General features: G+C 34.9%; 1 protein-coding gene across 6 annotated transcripts in view; it reads left to right on the forward strand.

Annotated features, from left to right (window-relative positions):
* DGKB (diacylglycerol kinase beta) overlaps window positions 1–27,228 on the forward strand; it is a 365,482-nt gene that overhangs the window by 212,253 nt on the left and 126,001 nt on the right. For all 6 annotated transcript variants that reach the window (XM_052801099.1, XM_052801089.1, XM_052801081.1 and 3 more), the window contains one exon: window positions 10,325–10,389. In XM_052801099.1, coding sequence (XP_052657059.1) covers window positions 10,325–10,389 — 65 coding nt within the window. The remainder of the gene's footprint in view (window positions 1–10,324; window positions 10,390–27,228) is intronic.

Here is a 27,228-nt window from a genome sequence, read left to right on the forward strand (position 1 = left end):
TTTAAAGTTACAAATTTGAGTAACAGTAGCAGTAAAACCAGTGTGTGATCGAGATGATGTGCTAGGGTCTAATCTGTTCAGTCTAATACCTTTATGAACAGTTTAATTTCATTCTATTTCTGCAGTACCCTTTTGGATAAAGAAACCACTCTGGTGAGGGTAGACTTGGCATGAGTAACTCATGTAAATCCAGCTCATAATTCTTGGAGGGTTCTGAGTTGCTCAGTTATTTTCAAACTACCTGTTAAATAGGTTGATCTCAGTTTGATACAAAACTCTTCTGCCATTTTCCCTGCAACTCACTATGCTGTAAGGCAATCTGGCTCTTTTGCATTGGCTGTGAGTACTGGGGAGAACCAGGCCATGTGTAGGTACTTCCATTAGACTCTTCTGCTACTTATTCAGAACCTGAAAGCCCTCAAAGGCTGTACAAATATTTAATATGCTTAAATGCCTGAAAAGAGTAGGAAACCTCTCAATATTTCCCCACCAAGGCAGCATTACCCAGGGCCTACAAGCATGCTCTTCAGTTGCTGTTGTTGCCTTCCTACAGTTATGTCATACTTTGACAGACCCTTAAGGTCTGAACTGGATCCCAAGTGTTTACTGGTGCAAGGATGTGGCCTAGATAGGTAGAGGAGAAAGGAGGAAGGAAGCTTGAAGGAACCTCTGTAGAAGCCTGTGTGGGAATTAGGAAGCTTATACACTTTTCGAAGACTGCAAACCAAGACATAGCACCAAATGATGGCAAGAACTGAAGGCCAAAGGACAAAAAATCCTTGCAACCATCACCTGTGGATAAAACAGGTGATAAACTGTGGATAAAAAAGTTTGCCCTCAGTACATGGCAATTCCATGGACGTGATGTGTAGTCATTTAGAAGTTACATCAGGCATTTGGCAGTGAGGACTTGGTTTTCTTTCCATATTGGAGTATTCTACAGCTGCTCACTTAACAAGAAGCTTATGGTGTAGGTAAGATTAAGACTGCATGAAAGATTGGCAACCTAAAATTGTGGAGAGCCACAACACAAAAAAAATAAAGACTATGCTTGAGTTAACTGTGCTTCTGGACCAACAGCATTTGAGCCTAAGCAGTCCTAAATTCCATGAGAGAAAACAGAACTTGTTCTGCCATTGATATTTTGCAACGAGTGTTTAAATAGCAGGGTACAGAAGTAAAATATATGTAGAAAAAACTAAGCAGCAAAAGCAAGGGGAAAATTAATATAGTAATCATACAAGCAGTATTGATTGAACAGTATTTGGCGGGGGGGGGGGGGGGGGGGAGTGAAATCCCAAATAAAAACAAAGACCTCTAGGCCAGTACATTGTTGATAGGCAGATATCACATCTGAATGTCTAGCTTTATGACCCAGGTAGATTTGGAGATGGTGGAAAGAGTAAGCCTGAGGAAGGTGGTTTTTTAGACATAACTCTTATACTGTCTACAAGGAACAAATAACTTAGTCATCCACAGAGTCTCTGAACTCATCACTTCATCACTGGGGATACTCACTTGCAATATGCAGGCCAGTGGTATTGGCGGGGGCTCTCCTTCTCCTGCAGGGCAGACAAGTTGTGGTGAATTTATAGGCTCAGAGAAAAAATGGGGGGTGGAATAGAAGAAAAAGGCGCTGACACTGATCGTGGAAAATGTCAGAGAGGGAAGTTCTGGAAAAAGATTCTGGGAGAAATTCCTGAAAGGGAGAGAGTTGGTGTTAGTGGTAAAAAGCTGCTCATCAAATAATGTGGAATGTGCAAGTTAACTGTCCTTTTTTTAGGGCAGAAGAACCCAGAAGTTGGGTTCATTTACCACAAGTCAAATGGAGAAGATGGTGAAAGTGAAGAATGTCAATGATAATGCAGTCAGAAAAGGTGAACAGGGCAATCCTGAAATCTCTCCAAGGAAGAAGCTTGACACAAATGAAAAACACTTTAAAAAGAAAGTCTGAATTATGAGGAGGTGAAGAAAACCTGTGTCTGATAGCTGTATGTCTGCTTAGTTAGGGATAACACAGGTGAAGACAAAACCAAGAAAATAAAGTAGAAGGATTCAGAAAATATTTTGATCAATGCAACACAAGAACAAATGCAGATATTGAGCAAAAGTCAAGAAAGTTGCTTTTAGGCCTATAAGAAAGGGCAAAGAGGCTATATAAAAGATGTGAGGGAGAGGATCTTAAAAAGTTTGTCGTGAATCAATGGAGAGAGTGAGCATCTGTAGCTAAATAATATCTAGCCCTAATTTATGAGTATGTGGGCTTTTTTTAGTAAATTAATATTTGTTTGTCCAATAGGAAAGATAATAAATAATATTCTAATGCAAAAATTTAAATTTCAAATTGAAAACATAATGAATGAGGAAAACAGTGACCTTTTTCAATTAAGAGAAAAATATTCTTTCAGACTGTAAATCAATGAGAGATGTTTCAGTGGTTTGCATACTTATAAAAATAAATATCTGCTATGGAAACAAATGAATAACATAAATATGTATTAAAATTATAAGGCTCTGTTGCCAAGGCTTTGACTAACAAGTTATGGGAAGTTGCTAAGGAGCAGTCAGGTGAACATTTATTATTTGATCCCTATCAAGCAAATGAGCATATAAAATGGGTGCTGATACAAGATTTGGCTTGAACCCCAGTGAAGATTTCTGAGGACTGCTCAAACTGTTGCATTTCAGGCATAGATTCATAAAATTAAGAAGCTAGATGTGCTCAGCTTCTTGTATGATTAATAACAAAACATTTCTAAATGACAATTCAGAACAGAAACTTGTCTACATGCCTTTTGGAGGAACCCTTCCAAAGAGCTTTGTTCTTACTGTTGAGCATACTGGGAGGTTAGAGAGATCATCCTGCAAGTTTAGGCACCTAAATTAAGGGCCTAAATTTAGCCCCTGAGAATTCTACTCTAATGCCAACTTAATCAAAGCTCAAAATGAAAATACCCAAAGGGATTTGTTTGGTGATTTTTTGTTTGTTTGTTTAGGTGTTTTGGTGTTTTTATTAGGACAGTGTTTGAAAACCATAAATCAGTTGAGTTTACTTTTTCAAGATAGTACACAAGCAATTGTTCCTTATCCCAAATATACCTTTTTCTTTATCTTAAGTCTTTAGTGTGATGGCAATAATTAGTATTTTACAAAAAAAACACTTAGCAATTGATTTTGGGGGGAGAATTACTCACTTTTGTCTCCTCAGAACTGCAAAAGTGCTGGGCATGAAAGACTAGGCATTCATTTCAAGCTAGACAGGCTCTTAATGTAAACTTTGTTTTTGTGCTTTTTACTGAAGATATCTGTGAGCCATTGCTGTGTGTTTCTGAAGAACAGCTAAAGCAACAGCCAATTTCATTTCATTGCATTGCTTATATTGACTTTCAATCTGAGCTGTGTCCTTGATTGTGTTATGCTCAAGCTCATTGTGCAGAATAATTTGGGACAATTTCAACATAGTTCTCCATCAGCAGTTATCAGAAATGCTACTAAAGGTTTACCACAGAGATCTTTTTAATATACAAGATATTTAATACACTGTCTATATGGTTGTTTTGGCTAATTGCCATGTGATCACTTTTCTTCTTCTTAGTGACCACATAAACACTCAGCATGGATCTAGAAGAACTCTTCTCTAGTTACAGTAAATTTAGGATGACCAAATATAAAAAAAGGAAGATGTGCTCAGTAACACAGTGTATTCTCAGCAGAGCTCATCTTACAAGGGTACATGTCCTCTGCATTGTATTGAGTCATAGGTCACAGTTTGTTTTAGTCATCTGGTCTGTTAATAACCTAACTGCCTTATCTCCCAGTCTTCTTCAATGGTCCTTGAATTTGATTAGCAACTTAAAAATATAGATACATAGAAATATAGTGTCAGATTCTAAAAACCAAAATAGCTCCTCAAAGAAAGTCCTTGAGATACTGGTACAGAGGCTTGTCTTACAGGACTGGTCCCTACACAGCTGGGACATGTGGTCACCCTATATGAACTGGTCGATAGTAAATTCTGATGAGTCAATTTGTGTACGTGTCCACATGTTATAGAGTTATACATGGGCAGAACATAGGGGTGGGTTTGATTTTTTTTTTTCACAAACACATCTTTTCCTGCAAAGTAGATTCCACTTTGTGTCTGTGTGAAACATTTCTAGTACCATATTATGTATATATAGTGTCAGAAGCTCAACAGAGATCTGACTTCACATGAAAAGGGAGAGGAAATATGCTTACATTGGAATGCCTGTTCCAAATATTGTGTTACAATTTCCATGTATACCATCCTCTGGTCTTTTCCCTATCATTTATAAATACTGTGGTTACTGATGTTTCATCTTGGGTTTAGAGATATTACCTATTTAAGTGAGTATTTAAAATATGAATTGTCACTTAGTAATACATGTACAGCTGAAATTTATTTAAACATGACCATCAGAGGTCTGGCTGTCAAGAATATCACTGACAAAATGAATAGCATTATCTTGACAACTTCTGTGTTTAAACCAGGAACACAAGTTTCTCAGTTGGGTTTTTTTTTTTTCATATTTTTTCTTAAGAAAGTGCGTTATCATTTAGTATAGCTGTATCAAAAAAAGCTTGAAATCTCTTCTTGCTCTGACCTTTTCAAGCTATCACCTTTCTCAGATATACTGGCTCAGAATAGCAGTAGAAACTGAGACAACTATAGTAACTAGTATTTCACCAAAACCTAACGTATTAATTAAAATTTTTTAGAAGATCTTACTTTGTCTCTTGGGTTAATGCATGTAATTTAATCAAAAATACCTGGGAGTGTAATATGAAATGTCAGCTTCATTCAACCAAGGCAGGACCTGAAGCTTCTTGAATACCTTTTTCTAGACTTGGTCATTGAATGGTTCAGTACTAGCCATATTATTTGCTTATCTGACACTGTTGATTATTATGGGGTGAGAAATATTAGAACAAAGGATGAATCTATGGTTTTTGCTTTTTGTGTATATGTGCAGAAAGTGGAATGCATAGTTGTAAGGATGTTTGTTTATCTACAAAAAAATTTTTAGTCTTAAGCCACTACAGCAAACTTTTCTTAATCTATTTTCAATTTTTTTTTTTGTACATCTGTACTATTCCACATTAATAACTGATGTGAGCTAACTGGTTGTTCAGGTTAGATTTGCATTCTGATCCAAAGATTACAGGTTGCTGAATTATCCCTTAAGCTTCCTAGCCTTGTGGATCCATTAAGCCTTAATTAAAGAAGCATCTTAGAAAAAAATAATCAGACCATTTATATCCAAAGAAGATGCACATTGGTCATTTGTTTGTTCACCAGCATAAAAATTATTATTTAATGGAAATTTTAATCACAGTAAGCTTATAGATAGACATATATTAAATGCATTAATCTTTCTATAAGGTTATTCACAATGTATAAGGTTACTCCTCTGAAAAGACTGCTTCAGATTGCTTTCCGGTAATGCTAATACCCATTAAAAAGATGAATATATATGTGTGTAAGTCAATCATAAGGTATTAAAGAGGTGTAGCAACTTAAGCTTCTTTTCTTCTTGGCAGGTCACTTTGAGAAATGTCCTAGTTCAATTAAAATATTTTTTCCATTTCCTAGGAGTAGATTCAGATATGCTCTGTCTGTTCTCTATCTTATCTTCACTGTCAGGATTTAAAACAAACCTGAGTGAAATATAAGAAGTATAGTCCAGCTACTTCAGACTCTGAACAGGTTCAAATTAAGGGTGTATATACATGTATATGTCTGCATATTCATCACACATATGTCTAGGTTGAATATTTGGGAGATACAGAGCTACATTTTTTAAGAATCTGTTTACGATTTTGTAGAATTTAAACTGGGATAAACTGCATTTTGTGTTCTTCAAACACCCGTTCCTTCATCTCAACTTTCAAAACGCTACAGTAATGAGTGGAGGCCATCTAAACTAGAGAGGCATACAAAAGAGAACAAGGTGTAGTAGTTTTTTTCAGATTAGATTGGTGATACTATGAAATGAAAGTTCAGAGAAATTATCATCATCTAGGCTATTGTCATGTATTGCATATGACATGTAAATGACAAACTGTTGTATATCTTAAAAAATAAATGAAGTATTTTAGAAGAGTAGTATACAACTCAAATATTCATATAACATTTTTAGACACACAAAATTGTCTAGTTAGTTACTTAGTTTTGCTTTAAATGCTCTGTATTCAGCATTACTTTATGCACCAGCATTGATTTTGATGCAAAAGTGTTCTTGAAAAAAATCTCCATTCTTGGATGCTTTGCTGAAAAATATTGCAATGCTTTAGGTATAAAATGAGTGTAGTGAAAGGTGCTAGTTTCATATTACAGTGATCCTGTAAGACCTTCTTCCTCCTTTCACCTTGCAACAGGCCTGACAGCATTGTTTCTCCTCAGATTATTATTAATAATAAAGCTCTTACAAATTTTAGGCATGTTTGTGTGTACTTATGGTGTGTTACTTTTAAAAATGGAAAATGTTTAGATTCAGGTATAGTGCTGGAAAATTGTATTTCAAGCTAGCATACGTATCAATTTATTAATAAAAATTAATAAATAATGCCCACAGGTGATATTAATTATAGACTGTCAAACGACTTTTCTGAAAAAAACCTGTTCACTTGCTAGGTAATATCATGAAGCATGTGAGTTTGCTTTATTGACTCCTGGGTTTTCTCTTTTACATCAGTTTTATTATCAAATACGAAAATAATTTCTCATATTTTAGTGGCCATCCACAATATGAGGTACCATGAAAGGTCGGCATATTAAGGCAACAATACGCAAACAATATTTGAATTACCATGCATGTCGATATTGCTCTGTTTCTCAGTATAGTTAATTAGATTATTTTAATATAGTTTGTGACACAAAAAAGAAATTCTCTATTGGTCCAACAGTTGTATGCTCTAAACAGGTTAAGCTAGATGCCTCTTTTTGAAATGGCTGAATTAAGTCTGCTAAAATGAATTCTATCTCAAATGTAGCCAAAACAGCTCACAAGGAAGGACCCTCTGCTCTCCTCATCCAGAAATATAAAACTTTTAATGGTTCTTCCTCAGGATTCAGGGATGGCATCTGGTAATTCCTGCAGCTCTTAGGAGACAGAACTTGCATTCTTACCGACCGTCAAGTTCCTGTTACTTTCAATTCTTCCAGTTGTTTTTCATTTGCTTATACTTGTCTGTATGCTACTATCTTAACAAATAAAAGATTACAGACATTTGAAAAACAGGAAACTCAGTGTAGTTTTTTTTCTCTTTTCTTTTTTTTCCCTTAAAGCAAAGGATTATTTTGCTAACATGCAATCAGCGTGGACTGGTTTCAGATTTTCCTATAGTGTGAAGTTATGGTTGGGAAGAGGTCCCTGTGCTAGCGAATCTAAGGACTCTCTACGTTGGATTCCGTTAAGGGTTCAAAAGAACAGTTGGGCAGTATAAACTGAAGAAAGCCTTAGCAGCTCCCTTACTTATGAGCTTATCTGCATGTAGTTACTACCCTGGTTTACTGTCTCCATTAATAAAAACAGCCTTTCAACATTTTTTTTTGGAAACTGGTCTGACGTGTGCCTTTCTTGTGTTGTGCCCATCAAAATTAGCTTTGTGTATTACTTTTTTTACCTCTCAGCTCATTAAGTTAGTTGATCAGTTTTGGAGTCAGAAAATGTTCGGGCAGGGGAAAATTTTGATCAAATCAACCTTGCATGAAAACAACTGCCTGTTTGCCATCTGCAGTGGGCATTGATCCCTAGCTTGTTTGTGCCTTGCATTTGTTATGCATGAGTAAGCACATTAGCCTTTTCATTTCATTCATTAGACAGTTAGTCCTTGATTAGTGTTTCCTAGTTTCTGTCAAATATGCTACTACTCCTTTATTCATTTTGTCTTGGGTCTGTCTTTTGCTTCAGTGTGTAGAAAATTAACAGTTAGCTACAACAGTAGTCCCTTTATTTCTTTTTCATATAGAACTGGCTAACAAATATACTTTTCTAATGTTGGCACATCTAATGTGGGATAAAATATGAATGATGGGTCTTTCTAAAGTTAACAGAGTTATTATTTTAGTTCAGCTGGCAGGCTTTGTTTAGAAGTGTGATGTCTCAGGGTTTACTGTCAGCTTTATTTCATCCGTCTCCAAGAACTATGGGATCACCTGGATACTAGTGGATATTTGCCTTATAAAATTGCACATAAAAATAAATTTAAAGTAACGACGAGTGCAGTTTGAGAATATAGCACTGAAAGTTTCAGATGACAGTTTGGATGACAGGACAGAACAAGAAGGCATTTTATGACTAACACCAGTCCATTCACTAGGGATTTTTGCTGTCATTTCCTTGTAGAACAGCAAAATGTTAAATGACAATTCCATGCTTAAAGATAACAGAAAAATAAATAAATAATGATGTGATGTGCGTAAAGCAACAAACTATGTACATCTTTAGGAACTACATAACAAGATCATGAATAAAAGTGAGTATTTCAGTGAAGTCAATACATTTAGTGATGCCGCTAACTGATTTTATTTGATCAGTGATCAAAAGGTTTGCTTGAAAATTCTATACTATATTACATACTTATGTACATAGAGTATGTGTAAAATATTATGACTTTTGTATTGCTTTTTCCTTCAGAATCTTAAAAGTTTATTTAAATGTTATCAATCTATCCGAACAATTTTATCTTTGACATGGTATTAAAGTTCATACATTTATTTTTTCAAAGTAGCCACGAGTTAGTAAACCAAACCTTGAAGGTTGGACCAGTCTGTTCTCTGGAGCATGCCCTGCTTAAGATTCTAGTAAATAAAAAACTATTTTAGACATAAAATGTTGCAGTTATGTTTGATGCTAGTGGGTACCTATATATCTGCACTAAATACTTGCTTGCTTATTTGAGATTTATATTAACATTGATTGGTTTAAATAAAAATTATTTTACACAAAATATTTTAGTCATGTTTGGAATCAGCAACAATATAAAATTTAAGTATTTAATTTTGTTTTTTCCCCCAAATACTAATTTTCATTGTTTGAAAATCCTTTAAAATGTTGCTAGATATAGACTTCATACTGAATTTAATATTTCTCTAAAATTCTTAGGGTTTATATTTCCATAATATTTTAAGTTGGTAAATAATGTATTTTTTTCATATATGCAACAGTTGATTACAGTGATAGTTTTATTTGTAATTTTTGTCAAACTTTATTTACATGGAAACTGGAATTCATTTAAATTTCCTACTAACTGAACTAACTCTTCTTGTATTTATATTCTTATATATGCAACATTTTAAGACATAATTATAAAAACACGATGCAAATGGATTTCTCTGTTTACTGTCTCCTGCAAGACTGAAGAGTTGATAGATTTCATACTCTCACACCTCATTTAATACATACATTGAAAGATGAAAAAACTTTTTACGTTCTTAATTCCCAGTTTGTAAATTTGTAATGATTATTATGTGAAATAAATATTACATGATCTGGAGTGAGGAAAACATTATTTTCATACCTGCAAAGGAGATATAAAAGTGCTGTGAGAACTGATTCTGGAACATCAGTTCCAAATACTCTATTCTCAGCAACTACCACCACTACAATGGTTTGATTCTTTTTTAAATTTCATACAGCTATTTCGTTTCACATACATGTTATTTAAATGTATTATTAGCATAATTTACTAACTTTAAAATATTTTGATAAAATATATTTAGTTTAATTCACAAGTTTCTTTTTGTTATTAATCCATTTTTTTCCCCCACATGATTTCACACCCTGACATAGAGTAAATGGGGCATCTCCTGGCATTTATTCCCATTTTCTACCGAATTTTGGAGAAAGCTATTGAATGGCCATATGCAAGTATCAACCTATATGCATATAAAGTAACTCTGCTGAATCTATCACTCATCTTTACTAAAGGAATAGATTTCATAGACTTTATTCAGTATTCCTACAAGAAAGATCTGTATGAATGGTCTTACCGTAAACCAGATCTGGATGATACTTGCTGTACAGAAGTTGAAGACACTTTCAGTAAACGCAACTATCATGTCTGATTTGTAAAAAGGAATAATGGAGACAGTAACAAGTGTAATAAATTACTAAGTTCAGATGTATCCCACTCTTGGAACAGTGTACCTGCAAGCTTTCTAATTGATAAGAGTATTGCTCTTGTTGAAAATGACAGTTCACAAAACACCTTACAAATGATATGCCTTGTTTACAGTTTTGGTCTTCTGTTTTGCAATTTTTCTGTCATGATACATTTACGGTTTTCTTTTTCCTGTTAGGATGCTTCAATCGCCCACAGATTCCATATCATGAGAGAAAAACATCCAGAGAAGTTCAACAGTAGGTAAGAATCTAAAAATATTTGCATATGAGAAGATTCTTTCCATGTTATTAGGTATGTTCTGTGAGGGGTTAAATTTTGCACATCCTTTAAAATATTGATTCTTACAAAAGAGAGGAAATTGGTGCATTTTATATTAAGTGTATGCTCTCAGACTGCTTGTAGTGTAACTATTTTATATCTGGTATTTCAGCTGAAATGAATAGCATTATAAATAAACTGTTCTCACATGCGAAGTGTTTGACTTGTAAGACTAGCATGGACAAGATGATGCATTGTGGTAGCTGAGGATCCCTGAATCGACACTTTGCCATTAGGCACTGAAGAACACTTATTAGACAGCTGCAGATGGTGATCCTTATGTTTCATTCCCACACGCACACTGGTACATTGACAGGGGGCTCTTCCATATATACTCTTAGTAAGGGCAAGTGAATGCCATTTTACACATAAATGCTTTTATCATTAAACAGCTTTGGATACGTAAAAAAGTCAGAAATGAGACTTTGCATCTGTTCCTTGTGTTGCTTTTTGAATTTGCAATGCTATCTCAGAGCTTTTCTGGAGATTAAAAATGTTTTACAACACGTACTATAAATTCACCTTCTTTCAATATCTGGTTTGTTGAGTAGAGAATATTCATAATGCTATGCTTATGTTTGTCTCTTGTTTAGGTAATTTAGCACATAGGTTGTGATGGGTAAAAGCAACATCTCAGAAACTTTAATTAACATTTAAAGGCACATGGGGAGAGGAAAGTAAGATATGAAGTTATTGGGAATAAACAGGGAATATCTAGAAATAATTATTAACACAAATGCTTTGTCATTGTGAGCCTACCCATAGACTTGCTTTAGTTTTCCATGGGGATGACCTGGAGAGTCTTGCATAGATACAAATCTGCATAGACCTTCGGATGATAAAATATGCTGTTTGTGCTGTCGCCCTAAAGCTGTACAGAATTATGTTTGAATATGTTTGAATATTATCCAACTTCTTACTGGTTTCATGTTGAAAGTACAAATTTTAGATTTAACTTTCAGAGATGGAGGCTTTTTTCTTAAATACTCTGTTTAGCACCTATGCAATGACATACTATGAACCCAAGTGTATGTTTCTTTTTAAGTTCCACAGGAAACATTTATTTTCTATGACCTCCTCTTCCTACCTCCGATGCTTCTCATTCTGAAAGAATTATACTATGAAAAGATCTGAACTCAAGCCTGATCTGTGCATCCCAATGTATTATACTCATTCAGCAGGACTAGAGATATTGGACATTTAGCAAATGCAGGTATTCTAAGCCCTGAAGATGAAGCTAGTTTATCAGTGGTCTTTCTGCATATTTTCAGCAGTTGGCAATTATAATTTATAAAAAGCTCAGCTAATAACATGAGTTTCAGATCAGATTTCATGTCACAATAAATCATATGCCATTAATAACATCTGCGAGCAGACTCACCTTGAAATTCATCTATATTTTAAGGAACCTGATGTTTCTAACATTATCTTAAGGAAATTAATTACAAAAATATATAGTTCTAGTCCCTACGTGCTTTGGTACTGTGATATTGAAAGAACTTCAAAAAAGCAATGATTCTCTGGGTATTGTAAGACTATTCAGAAAGATTATGCATTTCTAAAAAAGAATGTGAAGACTTGAGCGAAGTATTGTAATAGCAACTGATGTTTTAAAATGTTTCTTCTTTTGTGTAGTGAGAAAAAAGTGTGAATTTCTATTTTTGTTGAACAGAATTTCCCAAATGATGTCAGTTCACAAATAGTTTGTTCCACTAACAGTTACTTGCATGTGGCAACACTCCATAATATGTTGCAGCAGTGTTTTCCTGCAGTGTGTGAAAATAAAACCCTTTTTTAGATGTCTGCTAAACCACAAGACTTAATTCACCTGAGTGTGGAATTTTCTGTGCAATCTAAATGATTTAGGGTCAGCAAGTCCAACTGAAGTCAGATTCATAGTGGACTCCATAGTTAATAGCACTTACTCATTTGAAAATCCTACAATACTCATTTGAAAATCCTACACTGTCACATGTGAATATCTCTTGTGATTTAAAAAATTAATTCTTTTGTGGTTTTATGTTAGTTTTCTCTTGCCTGATTTTCCAAGGTTTTGAGCTCCCACAGCTATCACTCAGTTTTGTAAAGCAGGTCCTTGCACTGAGGTTCTAGTCTGAAAATGAACATGTAAAAAATTTCCTCGCTGAAGAGAAACCTTAGGTTTATACTGTGTGCAGAGGTCTTTTGAAACCTAAGGGTGTTGTATTTGCTTCAGTGAAGTAAGTTAGGTTAAATTTGAGGTTGGAGAATCTTTTGCTTTAAATCCTGGTAATGAACCTCAAATTCCTAAGGGCGTTGCTTGACACTGATCCCAAGTTTCATGTGTAAATAGAGCATACCAATAGGGAAACTCCTGAAGCGTTGTACTTGTGTGTGAAAGCAGAATCTTTCTGTACTTATTTACCTTCTCAAAATGAGACCGTATGACAAGGCTTAGAAGGACTTTTTAATGACTACTAGCCAATATTGTAGAATGCTTTGGAAGTAGGTGACTAATTATTAGGAACTCCAATGCATTATGAAACAGTGCAGTGTTCATAGATTTTGGACACAAAGACTTAGTATTACTGACCTAATAAAAATAGAAAGAAATCAATTAAGGTGTGGATTTCTAAACTGCCTAGAGATACTTGGACATTTAGGTCTTTGGAAAATCTAAGATAAAGTATGTGTAAATACTCATGAATTAAAAATCCAAATTATCTGTTGTTTCTTAAATCTTCAAATAACTTAGCAGCTACCTTGTGACATTTCTTTTCAATGAAGCACCTGTTTGTTTCAGTTTCTTATTAAATTGAAATCAAGTCCCTTTGTCAAAGAGGTCTTCTGTGTTCAGAAGCTTAAATTTTACTCAAAAACGCTTAATACATGCCTTAGTCACTTGAAAATGTTATACTTGTAAGCTGCAATATGGAATGGCTCCATATTGTTTTCCAAATAAGGCTCAGTATAAATGTCTAACTGATTTTAAAATATTCATTACTTGTTCCTAAAAATGGATCTGCAAGGGAAGAATTTTTCTTCTGGTGATGATCAAATAGAAAAGAATGGAAGTGAGAACATAGTAGCATCCCCACCTCTGTCAAAAGAATGAATCCTAATATGCCATTTTAAGTAATCGTCTCTTATGATCATTAGCACACATTATCAGAAACCAGTACTGACACTGCATTAAGATTTAAATGTGTTCATAAAACCCAGAATCTCAGTTGTCACATTACCCATTCTACAGGTCTGAAGCGCTCAGAACCCTGTGCTTGAGAAAGCAGAGTTCACTTCCCAGCATCACCTGCTTAAGACTAGGGTCAGATTTTCTGATTTCAGTGTGGAAGGGCTGAGTTAGCCCCAGGGGGGGAGAAAACTTGCAAAAGACAGCATTTCAAGTAACAGTATCATTAAACTAGGACATACTGTTGAAATAACGATTCAGTTAGGCCAAAATGCCCTGCAGGGAGATCTGTGTAAACATCATAGACTCAACGCTGGGAATAACAGATGTATGAGTTATGTGACTGGAATATACGCAGGGAAACAAAGAATACATTCAAGAAAAAACAATTCAAGTTGATATTAAGTATTCTAAAATAATATTCAGTTAAATTAGGCATGCTAATTTGACTCTCTGGCACCCTGTAGCATAAAAGATATTTCTTAGTCTCAGTAAACTAAATTAGGATTTATAAATTGCATTTACAGTCTTAAGTACATCACCTTTGAGATTTTCAACCATCAATCTATTTTCATCTTTTATGAAGAAGTCCTAAAGCAGAAAAAGTTCCTATTCCTAGTAACTCAATTTGTATCATGTTCCTGACCATGTACTTTTGAGATTCCCTCTCAACTTGCTTAATTATGCTTTTATTATGTGCCAATATCTATGCACTTAATTTCTAAGGAAGTTTTTAAGTACTAGAAAGTACTGATTTACTTTGTGCAAGTGATCTCCAGGAGAATAAGTGTTCTGCTAATGAATATGAGTGAAGGAAGTTACACTTTTGTTTTGACCTACATGTTATGTGACACTGGTTTAATCTGGAAAGGCCACAGAAAGAAAAGGTGGGAGAAATGGCAGGTAAATTAATCTTTAGCAAGTTCTTCAATGTGTCCCAACTTGAGTACTGCACTATACAATGTAGTTATCATAGTATCATATCTTGGCTGACCTCAACAAAAAAAGAAAAAATCCTGTCGTGCAAACATTGTTACTGTATTCAAAGGCTTTATCATAAAAGATTTCTAATCCAGCCTGGCAGCAAAGAAACCAGAAAAAAGTTATTCCAGTTGAATATTGGAGATTCCCCAAATCACTTGCTGTTGAAAGCAAGCCAAGTATTAGTTCCAGTTTGGTGACTGAGATTAAAAAAGATCAGTGTAAACTTTCTCCTTTTTTTTGCATGCGGCAACCTCAGTTTAAAAGCAAAATCATTTGTCACAGGCTGAATAAAATGCTCCATTCTCAGATGTGCTTAGCCTTTGTTTTAAAGTTGGCTCATTTTAGCTTTGAATTGAAAAGTCAAAATGTTTCATTTTGAATAGAACAAAACTATTTTGATATTTTCATTATTCTTCCAGTTTTTCAGCTTAAGTGATGGAGTCTCTTGGGTTGAATCATAACTGCATATTTGCAGTGAATATACTAATCATCAACACAAAATTCCTAACTTGAATTACAGACGTTTCAGTTTGTTTCCTTCAACCTCTCCTCCCTTCCTGGTTGTGACTGAGCTGAAAACGCTTAAAAAGAAGACACAGGCCCCACAGAGAGACCAGATTGCAGACATCTGTTACCTGTCCCATTGAACCCACAGGTTTCTTTTCATAAAAGGATAAGACTCCAGGGAACAATACCTCTGAACTCAGGCAGTATTACTGCAACTGTAGTCATGAGAAGAAGCAACACAAGGTGAAAATATTTATGATAGAGTGTGAAATATTTTCACATGAGCAAGAGATGGCTTGCAGTTAAACAACCTACTCTGCCTAGCTCTTGGTTATAATGTTTATAGACAGAAAGAAAAAAAAAAACCAGCATGTTCTTTTGTCAGACTTCAAACATGTAATAGCTCATCTTTAGAAAAAATGCCTGAAGTGTATAATGCGTGCTTGAGTTTCCTGAGCTGGGGTGAAAGGAGATAGTTGGAGTAGAATGCTGATTCAGCCTACCTATGTCTGTTGTCTACAGAGCAAAATGACAGCAGTCTGCATTTGCAGTATCTGCATCTCTCTGTGATACAAGATTTCATATTTTTATCATTTCTCTAGAAAGTGCTAATGGGCTGAAGCCCTCTGCTTGACAGACTTCTTACTCTCTTAAACATTGTTCTGTAGTGGCTGTCTGGGAGGCTGGTGTGGTTGGGGAACCTTAGATTCAGACTTATGAGGACTAGAGGCAGTGTGCTATATAAAATATATTTTAAGTAGACGACCTTAAGTCCTGAGCATCCCCTGTGATTTCAAAGTACATGTCTGAAAGCAGTGTGCTGTATCAGACCCTAAGCGGAGCAATGAATTTATGTTTGTATTCTCAGGGTCCTCAGCTGTAAAATTCACTACTACAGGACTAAAATGGGGTCAGGTTTCGTACTGTTACAATGGTAAGGGCTATCTGTTTATTGGGCACTTCCATTGGAGGAAGTTGTTGTGAAACACCTGCCCTTCTGCACTTTTAAAAACAAGCAAATAACTGAAATATTTACTATTAATATTGACAAGATATGGGAATATTTTTTCCTTTAAGGAAAGTGATGTGTTTTAAAGATATGTAATGATACCTAGTTGTTAAAGAAACAGTTGCTTTAGAAATTGTCAAGTAAAATGTATAGCCATGTCAAAGGGTGAAAATCATTGCTTTGTCTAGGAGAAAGGATTGTTTAACATGGTGCACAATCATATAGAGGGATTGGCCCAGCATGCATTGTGCAAGTAACAAACTGTTGTTTCACAACAGGTCTATCCATATGCTATAGGCCAAGGTCAATAAAATCTAATTTTCTTCAGCTGATGTCAGGCTGATAAAGGAATTTATTGCAGATGACGTTTCACTCAGAGTATGTCATTGAACCTTCTCTATGGATTGAAGTGACTTTTGGATGTTCTACACATTCTTTAGTTAATTAAAACTACTGCCTTTTATTACAGTACGTTAAAGGCAAACTTATCTATATAGGAATTAAATCTCAGTCTCTTCCACTGTTTAGTCACACCATTTGAAATAACAATAACACAATGGTAGAAAAAGGTTTCTGAGTACTTTCATTTGTAGTAAATTCACATGTGAAGGGAGTCTATAACAGATACAAGAAACACTGTAACAAAACTACTAAACTACAGCTTGCTATTTGTTGCTTGCTGATGAAGTATAGTCAAGTATTTCTATACAAGTGAATAAGGGTATTTTCCCTGATTTTCATGAGCACACACTAATTAAAATGCATTATAATACAATTGTTTTTTATCAAATATTGCTTGCTTTTTTTGGAGGGGGAGTTATAATCAGAACTAGTGAATACTAGCAGTGTAAATTTGCAGCTGATTTTCAAACTTCATTTTGGATCAATTAATCTTCAAATCTCTGAAGTAAATGGTAAATCTTTACATAAGTTTCATGTGGATATATCTCATGTTTACAACAGATGCTGGGCTTTATAAACAGTTAAGCAGCAGCCATTTTTAATATATATCACAAAACCAACAAAACCCTCTTTCAAAATGCAGTCAAAGTTGCTAAGTGGCCACAGCGCACTTACATAAAATATTATTGACAATATCCAAGCCATTAAAAGCAACAAAATGAATTGTTAAGGAATAAATTTTACACTTCCTATTTAATAAACTTAAACACATTATTCTTTAGTACAAAGAAATTAAAATTTAATCACAACTTGAAAACCTTTACTCTGAACTGTGGGTGCTTTATGGGGCTTTTTTTTTAATCCTTTAATTCCAGTAATTAAGCCCCTATTTTTAGAGAATGTTGTTATCCAGGCATATACTACAGTACCCATAGATAATGAGGAGAGCCCAAATACTCCTTTAGTACAACATAGACTGACACGATATACAGCATGTGCTTTTACTTGCCTTGTGCCTTAAGTCACGAGAAGCTGGGTCCTAGATTTGCTTCAGATCCAGAATCTTACAACTAATATACACCAGGCTTCCAACTCTACACTCTGAAATTTGAAATTAGTTTGTGTCATATTAGAGAGACTTAGGTAATTGGTGAGTGGGAGGTGGGGGGGGAAATTCAGCCAATCCTCCTAACCCTATTTTAGTACTACTGTTCAAAATTAATTTTTAAGATTACCTGAAAAGTAATCCTTTCAATGAATATGCCAGCCCCTGATTAAATAGCCTATAGTTCTTATCTTTGCTAATTATATAACTGAAGTGATTTTAAGTACTTAATGTATCTAATAAAGAGCCTGTGTCACCATCTCCATCGCTTCAGATAACATTTTCCATTTTCCTCTTTATTCTGTTTGAATGTAGTTTGCCTGGCTCATGTCTATGTATTTTCATGTAAATGATCAGACTGCTTTCTGATCTGATTTCAAGTCTCTTATTTTTATTGCAATGGGTTGCATAGCCCTTTCTAAGAAATGTGCAAAGCTAGAAGTATTTCCAAACTTATACTACATTATAAAGTATAATTTGTGTATCTTGCAAAATACGATCAATCCTGTGGATATCCCTCAGGTAAAGTTCTTATTGACTTCTGATGTATATCTTCATTTTATTAACATAGGATATATTCTTCCAAAGAAAATATTTTGAAAATACTAGTTTTTTAATAACATAGAGCAATTCATGTAATGCATTTGTATCAAAATTGTATGATAGATGTAGTTGTATGATAGTACCTATTGTTATAATTGCATTGTTGCTAACATTGCCTTCAGAGTAATTTGGGGGTTTAGTTTTACTTGTAAAATAATAACTGCTGCTTCTTTTTAGTTCACCTGTTAAGAACATAAGTTTATAATCAAAATTGAGAAGTATTTATCTTAGTATTGAATCTCTTTAGCATCGATGTACCCAAATGATATTTTCTATTTTTATTTTTATATTTAATTGCATTTTCTTTTTATATGTATTTTTATTTTCATATTTTGTATTATATACTTATACCCCAAATATGGATTTTTTCAATATCTTTGTGTATGTATGTCTGTGTGTGTTTGTGAAATTGCTACACATTTTTAAATAGATTATCAAAACAAAAAACATCACCAGAGAAATATATTGGCTGACTTAGTGATTTAAAGGGAATGGCTGTTGCTTATTCTGATATGTGGCACTACTACTATTGAAGCCAAGTTTAGCTGAAAGATAAAAGTAGCCTCAAGTGATATTGCCTGGCTTTCCCTCACTGCACTTCAGAGTCTGCCTAACAGGAGATCTAATGTGTTTTGGGAATACTGTTTTGGTCATTTTCATATTTTGAGACTAAATCACATAATTCTTATGTTCTTGCCCTTCCTAAGACAGGCTTACTCATATTAGGATATTTCCGTGTACTAGCATGGCACTGAAAGAATACCTCTCTGGCTTCTTTTGTAACTATATTGCTGAATGATTGGCGACTATTGATTTACATCTGCTTCCGAAGTAGAAGATTAACGGAGGTTCATTTGCCACCTCACCATTGCTCAGGGCACTAGTATCCTACTTTCAACTTTTTCCTTTGTCAGACAGAGAAATTGATTGAATTTGAAAAATGTTGCTAGCCTGCTCCAACAAAAATTGTTCGTGTTTATTTAGGACTCTACTCTGCACTTCAGAAAATACACATTATATGTATGTTACCTGTCTCTGTTGAGTGCTCTCTAATGTTCAGCTCTGGTTTGGATAAAAGGGTTTGGATCAACAAGGTATGTGGCAGATTGTTGGCTAAAGGATCAGGATCCCCCCCCTCTTCCAGCTCAAGAGGCCCAGGAGGACTCTCTGGGGAAACTATCAAGACAGGACACAAGACAGGCAAAGAAACATGTGGGGAACAATATAATTTTCGTATTGTTTCTCAAAGTTTCAATTAACAGTAATTACAGAATTCTGAATTCATTTACTGATCAGTGATTTCAAGGATGAGCTGGATGCTTGTGGTATGCTTGTATGTCATGGAATAAAATGCATCACAATAGAAAAAGCAGAAAATCATTGAACATAAAAACTGTTACCTAGTAATTACTTGGAATTTACTAAGCTTGGAAAGTTTTCAAATTATATCCAGTTTCAATGCCTGGAAGTGTGTTTAGATATGCCAACAATTAATATTGTTCCTTAGGTTAAGAAATTAATACAGTATTTTAACATCCTGTTGAATTTACATTAAATTGTTTTCCTGATGTGCCTAAAATTCAGGACCAGGGTATCGTCTGAATCCACATGACATAGGTAGATGTGGTAAAAGCTGCCTAAGATTTTGATTTAGAAGTTAGAGGAAGAGGCTGTCTGCTAGATTTGCCATTTTTTGTTCAAATTAGACTTAGGGAACAGCTGCAGGTAATATGGTTTCCTGGTTCTTGAGAACCTTTCAGTTATGCTGTTTTTAATAAAGATTTGTCCATATGAGGAACAGCAAGGTCTGTTAACCTTTCTTGTAGCATGCTATTTCTGAGCCAATTATGAAGATGTCTAAAGGCATCGAATGCTTTTTGGAACAGTAGCTTGTGATTTGGGAGTATAATGGCCAACTGAAGAACTTTCTCTGTGGTTAGAGTATTTGTGCTCACAATATATTAAAAACAAGGGCAGCATTGATTTTTTTATGAGCTAAAATAATTCGTGGATTTTTTTCTTTTAGTTATGGTGATATATTAATAACTACAGTAGCAGCAGAAGTAGCAGAAGCTTCTTAAGTGATTTGGAGTTTGATAGTAAAGCCTTGAAGGCTGTGTTAAGCTGTCAATCTAGTTCTTTATCAAGATTTTGTTGATGTTCAAAGAAAGAAAAAAAGCCTGTTAATCAAAGAAATATGTTCTTGCTGGTATGAAACAGCTGACAACTCACTCTGAATGAAATCTTCAATATGTTTAGCTGCTTTGACTTTATAGAGAATTGCAGTGTACATGTTCTGTCAAAGTGATTTGGGAACATAAATTTAATTGTCAAATTGTTGTGGACTTTTAGAAATTAAACCTGAGTGGATTGACCTAACTAAGTAGGGCTTGTGCTTCAAAAAAAAACTTGCAGTAGCAAAGCTGCACAGCAGCCATGCCACTGCAGCCATGGGACTATTTTTATACTGGCTTCATAGTGAGGGCAGTCAGACGGGAAGAGGGAGACCGGGGTTCAGTTTCCCCTTCTGACAAGGAGCAATCAGATGCACTCTCTTACTTGAAAAGTGTTTTAATCACTAAACAACCAAATAGCAGCTGGATTACAATGCAAATACAAATGCCATAGTTGACAACTGTGGCAGAAACACAGAAAACAAGTAAGCAGGTGGGAATTTGACTCTCTCACCAGGTTGCCACAGTGTTAACCCTGTGAAGAGGCATTTTTGTGTTATTGAAAGTCCAGTGAAAGACTTAAGTTTTTTAATTATGTTGCTTAAATTACTAACAACATTTATCCACTACTTTATTCACACGAGCAAAATATATATCATGGAAACTGGACACACCTGCTACAAAGATGATGGTTTATGTGTAGTGTACTAGTATCTGCATACCCGAATGAGAGATTCTCAACTGCTTTTGTTAAATCTAGAATAAGAAAGCATAGACACTAATCTAAAGTATTTGTGATCTGGCATATTTCATAAGTGCGCACAGTAGTCTTCCTTCTGTCTACCAAAGCTCTTTTGACATCACCTACAATGCCCAAAGACAGTAAAATTGTAGGAAAAAGGTATATAGGCATGATGCAGAACAGTCCCTCTTGGAGAGACCTATCAGTCAGACACAGCAAGCACGGCCAGAGAGAGAAATACTTAGACTTACAGAAAGAAGATGCCTGTTAGGGCTACTCTGAACCTTCTCTGACTCTGCCAGTTTCTGAAAGTTGTTCATGGACAGTCACAGCTGACCTGCGTAATGAACTGCAAGTCTACTTCTAAGCTGGATGGCACTGCAAGGTCTGCATGGAGCACAAGACCACATGTTCTTCTGGGGTTTAGAGTAGATTTAGACTACCACAAGCACAAGGTGATACCATTGTGGCTGTCTTGCTTGTACTTCCAGAGCCATCTCAGTTAGCACTAGCTCTGCAGTCCTGGAAGCATGCTCCATTACAAAGTGGAGATGTGGCTAAAGTATGGGATAAAATGTGTGCAGTGGTTGAGTACACTGGATCACCAGCTAGTAGTCACTAGTCTCCCACATTATACCAGCTTCTTGATCCTTACCAAATGTTTTTTAGCTGTCTCGAGTGAAGGAAGTCTTTGAGATTACACCTTAACTTAGAAATTTGTTCTTGCTAAAAGGCAAACTCATCTTTTGCCTACTTTTTCCTTCCTCTGGCATCTTATGACTTCTCTTGTTTCTCATTCCACTTTTGACTCCTTTTTTTCCTTGCCTTTCTTGACTTTACTTTGTTCCTTCACCTTACAAAATAATCAAGGATACAGATTTCAACAAAACTATACTCTTGGTTAAGAAGGATTTCAATTTTTATTGTAAAGCTAAATTAAGAGCTGCTTAATGCTCATGGTTTAGTGTTTTAATAAAAAGGGAAACGGAGAAGCTGACAGAGCAAGAGGGAAGTGCTTTTCAGCCATGTCTCTTACTTCAAGTCTTAAGTGTTGCTTTGTTTGGTCTATTTATTATTTTTTCTGATGTCTTTATTATATCATGTCTATGTTTTTCATAACATTTTTCTTCTCTATGAAATTATAAGATGGTGTGCAGCTGCATGTGGTGTATGCTTTAGCAGAATACTCTTTGACAATGTAAAGTTAAGCAATCAAACCATAAGTATGCCCATTTAGTGCCCTGAACTGGCAGCACTCTAAAACCTGTAGCCTGGAAGAAGGCATACTCAGTTTCTGTGCCAATACAGTGCTCTGAGAGTGCTTCTAGAGATGCAGTCTTTTTTTAAAGCATATAGAAATGAAAGCTCAATGCATCCTGTAAAAAATGGAAAAGTGACATTAAGGTTTAGAGAAGTGTTCCTTCCACACTAAGTCTGTTCAGAAGTATGAGGCAAAGTATCAATGCCACTGCAGACTAAATAACTGGTATACTATTTTTCTAGAATTAATCACTTTTATTCTTTTTTGAGAGGACTCTGAAATACATAACTGTGAATATTATCTTGTTCTATTCTCCAAGAATTTAGATTTGGGAATAAGCCCAAACTTGTTGGAAAAAAATTAGTTATAGTAGATCAGCCAGTGTTTCACTGAAATCCTGATCTATCTGAACTTTTATATTTTTCACCTTTTATTACAAGGCATGCTTTTGATCTTCACATCTCTTGAGTTAAAAAAATGCAGAGAGCTAAGGTTTATCATAAAAACATTGACTTTATGGTTTGTTTCATTAACTCAAGTACTGTCTTATACATTAAAATTAAGTAATCTTCCAATATTTCAGACTGATTATCTTATTTTACAGAATACTGGTAATGTCCCATGTATAATATCACAGAATATTGGACATTTTTGATGGCTGGATGTACCTTACCCACAAGCCACAGGAGGTGAACATTTAACTGTATTAGATAATACTTAAGGAAAATCAGTATCTTTAGAATTCTTTACCTTATGAAATTCTGGATTGCCTATGAAGGCAAAGTATCCTGCTTTCTGGAAGAAGGACAAAATACGTAGCTAGTAAAGCTTCCTCAGATGATAGTGCTGGGCAGGAAATAGTTTCCCTGATGTGAGAAAGCTAATTTGTATAAAAAAATCAGAACCTGCCTCAGTAGCAGAAAGGGAGCTTTGCCTCTCACACAGTTGCTGCTCTCCTAAGAGCTGCAGTGCTTGCTTGAAATGAAGAGAGTCCCAGCTTCAACACCCTGGTAAAGACTCACCTTCTCCCTCTGTGCTGCTCTAACTAAAGTACAAGTTGCCTTATAAGAGAAGGCTGGGGGGTTTGTCTGTTTGTTTGTTTGTTTGTTAAGTCTGCAGTGGTGAATGTTTATTTATACAAAGTAGAGCACCTGGACCGCTTGAAACTGGTGGTTACAGTGTAGGTCCATCCAAGGGACTTCTTCATTCTGCTATCCTGCTGCCAGGGTGAAAACTCCAGCAGGTAACATTGAAAACTGTGGCTAGAATTGCAAAGGTAAGAGCACTTGCCTGCATATTGGAGATTAAGTTCAAGCCTTTAGTGCAAATATGGTATACACAACTGTGTCACCTAAATTCCAGGTGATGTCCATTGACTCACCAGAGATAGTTAATAATGGCTAGCTAAGTCTGTTTTTATATGTAGCTTTAAGCTGATATTCCATCTGTTAGCTAACAACTCTTTCTAGATTAAAATTCCATTAAAAATGGCTTCATTTTACATAGTTTTTGGTTTCACTGAATAATATAGCCAAATCAAAAATAGCTAAAAATAATCCAGGTTAGTTCTACATGGAAGTCATAATATGTATCCTGAGAGGGAAAAAACCACAAAGGCAACAACCTGCACCACAGTTTTTTAGTGCAATGACCAGTGAAAGAAAATCTTTAGTCGCTAGTGAGCCCAATAGGATTTCTTCATTATAGGCCAGACAAGTATGACCGTGTACTTGCTTACAAGCTGGACTCCTGTATGTATTCACAAGCTGTGTCATTCTGCGATTACTGTACAGAAAGCCTTTGAGGATTTGGAAGGGAAATTTTGGTCTTAGGTAGAATGATATCTTAAATAATGATGTATTAAATATTTCTGTCAAGAATTCCAATTTTCATGCCATGGATCAGTCTAAAGATTTATTCCAGGGGCATTTTTGGCAGCTCTTCAGATTACATTTGGGTTGGGTTTGTCTTCTAGGTTGAAATATAGAATGTGAATTGTCCATTTTACAGAAAAAGGGATAGACTTAGAGAGACGTCAGTTTTGTCCCCACAGCTTACGATTCAGATTTAAAAGAGGGAAAAAAAATACATTATCTACTTTGGATTTAATATACACTTTCTACATTGGAAACTAGTGAAAATAGTTTAAATGTTTGCTAAATTATAGCTCACAGTAATAAAAAACGCACATAGAACATATTTGTTTCTTACAGTTTTAGAAACAGTTGATATCCTCATTTGTACTTCATAATCCACCACAGTGAAGGCTTAATAGACCATTAAAGAAACGGTGGGAAGTTAATTTTAATATGTAATGGTGTGAGGGGTTTTATTTTTTCCTTAATACAATGAAGCTTCTAACAATTTTATTTGCAAAGAAGATGATTATTTAATAAAGTGACAAACTGTCCCACTGATAGGATACATTAATTTTCTTCTAAAGCTGTTCCTTGTACTCCATAAGAAGGTGATAATTAGGTTTGCAGATTAGAATAACATAATCAGACCACTTGTGTGGATGCTTGTTAAAATATATTTTCCTCTTCATATAAGCCTCATAATAATTAAAAACTGTTTAAAAAGAGAACTATTCTTTTTCGGCATGGACTTTTTAAATGAATCCTAATAATATATCAAGTTATTCTTAAGCTAATTCAACTTTTTAAAAGGTTAATATTTGAAAAAGAATATGGGAAGTGATTAACTGATGAGTTTAAGTATTAGCATTAGGTTTTGGAGGAACACCTACAGTATAAACCAGCGCTCATTCATATCCTGATTTAATTTCTTCCACTGTCACTCCTGATTGTTCCATTTAATCTTTTTTAAGTCACATAAAATTATCTTGTATGTGTAAATTAACAATCATTTTCTAATTCCACTGCCAACTTGAAGCACTGTCAGAGAAAAAAAAAAGATACTGGCAGTGATTAATTCTCTATTTTAAACAAAACTAAATGCAGTTACTATTGAGGTAGAGCACACACAGAATGGGTTTTTTGGTGATTCTAGACTCAAATAAAGGCAATAGAAAAACAACAATGAATGTGAAATGAGTGGTTCACGTCTAAACAATTGGGTCTTGTGTCTATCACATTGGATCAGTGCAACATCCACTGACCTTAAGTTTTAAAACACTGAAACCAATTTCCTTTGCTTGGGATTTGTGCAGTATTAAATGGTTCTTAAAACTAACTTCCTGGCCTAAGCCCAAGGTGGGAAGTGTGCAGGCTAAGATCATTTAAAGTGCCTTTAAGTGTTCCAATTCCATCACTTTTAATAAGATTGAGAATTATTTTTTTTATAGTTCAGTGAAGTCTTATTCTAGGGAAGAGGGGAATGGGATTGTTTGTTATTTTGTTTTTGTTTACAACAGACATGAAATTAGTCTTATACTAAAGAAGAAAAACTGTTTTCACAAATATATCTTGGTATTTGATCAGTGTGTTGCAAACTTTCGGGGTCTGAGATGTTTCATTACAGCAGTTATGATCAGAGTGTTGATAAAGGAGGGATGATTTAAGCACTAACAAGAACGGCATGTGCTGGTTAGAAATTATTTCAATTTCAAATAACTGAATGCAGAAAAAAAATGTTACATTAGCAAGGGTTCACTGAGTTATTAAATATTGCAATCATCTAATTTGTACATACGTTCTTGTAAGCCCTACTTCGTGTGCACAGTTCCATATATATATTTGATACAGCAGCTTAATCAAATTCAGGTTGCTGTGGGGACATATTTTATGGACAAGTAAAAAATAATTAGTTTCTTCTTATTACCATTATGGAAGAAGTGGAGGAATATTTTTTCTAGTGTGCTAAATATACATACTGAAAAGGACAAATGTTCAGTCATTTACAGAAGGGGATGCAATGCTGACTGATTTAACAGCACTGGATTAATATTATATATTCAGTCATGAAGGGATTTATAAAATATATTTTTAATATTGTTAAGTCTTTTTTTTAATCAACGTTGGATATTAACCAAATTTTCTTATCATTTAAAGTAAATCATATGACAAAGATTACCCTGTGCTCTTGCCCAGAAATTGACCAATAATGGCTCTATAAGCCTATAGGTCAGCAATTTAGAAACAATTGACCACAGTTTTCCCTTTCTAAATAGACCATTCACAACAATCATCATGGTAAATAGCTACTTTGAATGGCATTTTGTGTAACATTTACTTCTAGATATTTTTGGTTGGACAAGACGTGCTTATAAGGCATCCAAAAAATGGCATTTTTTAAAATATCTCTGAACTACATAATTCCTCAAGGTAGCAGTCATTTGCTGAAAGTCCTTTATTCATGTTGAGGGAAAAGGTAATATAGGCAGGGTGTTCTAGGGGTAAGTTTTCAACCTTGGTCTCCAGAATCCAAAGCCTGATGAAGTGTACGCCAAGCTTTCCTCTTGGAACTTTTGACTTTTACAAGTATGTAAATAGCATAAGGACAGCAGGAGTATCCTGTCAAATCCTGTCTAATGGATTCTGAACACAAGCCACCTGCAAAATACCATAACTGAAACATTACTGGAGAAGCACAATTGTCTCCCATCAACTTGCGGGCTGCAAGCCTTTCTATATATAGTAAGCTCTCCACAGTTTAAAAGAAGGACCTATAGGTGCAAGTAAGTGAAGAAGTCCTGTTACAGCTCTGTGTAGGACAGCCTGTATTGGCCTTGCTTACATAGGAAATATTGCTGTGTTCCAAGTAGATGGTTTACAGAGACCCAGCTTCAACTCCAAAGCATTTCTGGGCAGTAGGAAATTGAAAGAGAAAATGTTTATGGATCC

The sequence above is a fragment of the Harpia harpyja genome, chromosome 1, assembly GCF_026419915.1.
Source record: "Harpia harpyja isolate bHarHar1 chromosome 1, bHarHar1 primary haplotype, whole genome shotgun sequence".
Lineage (NCBI taxonomy): Eukaryota > Metazoa > Chordata > Aves > Accipitriformes > Accipitridae > Harpia > Harpia harpyja.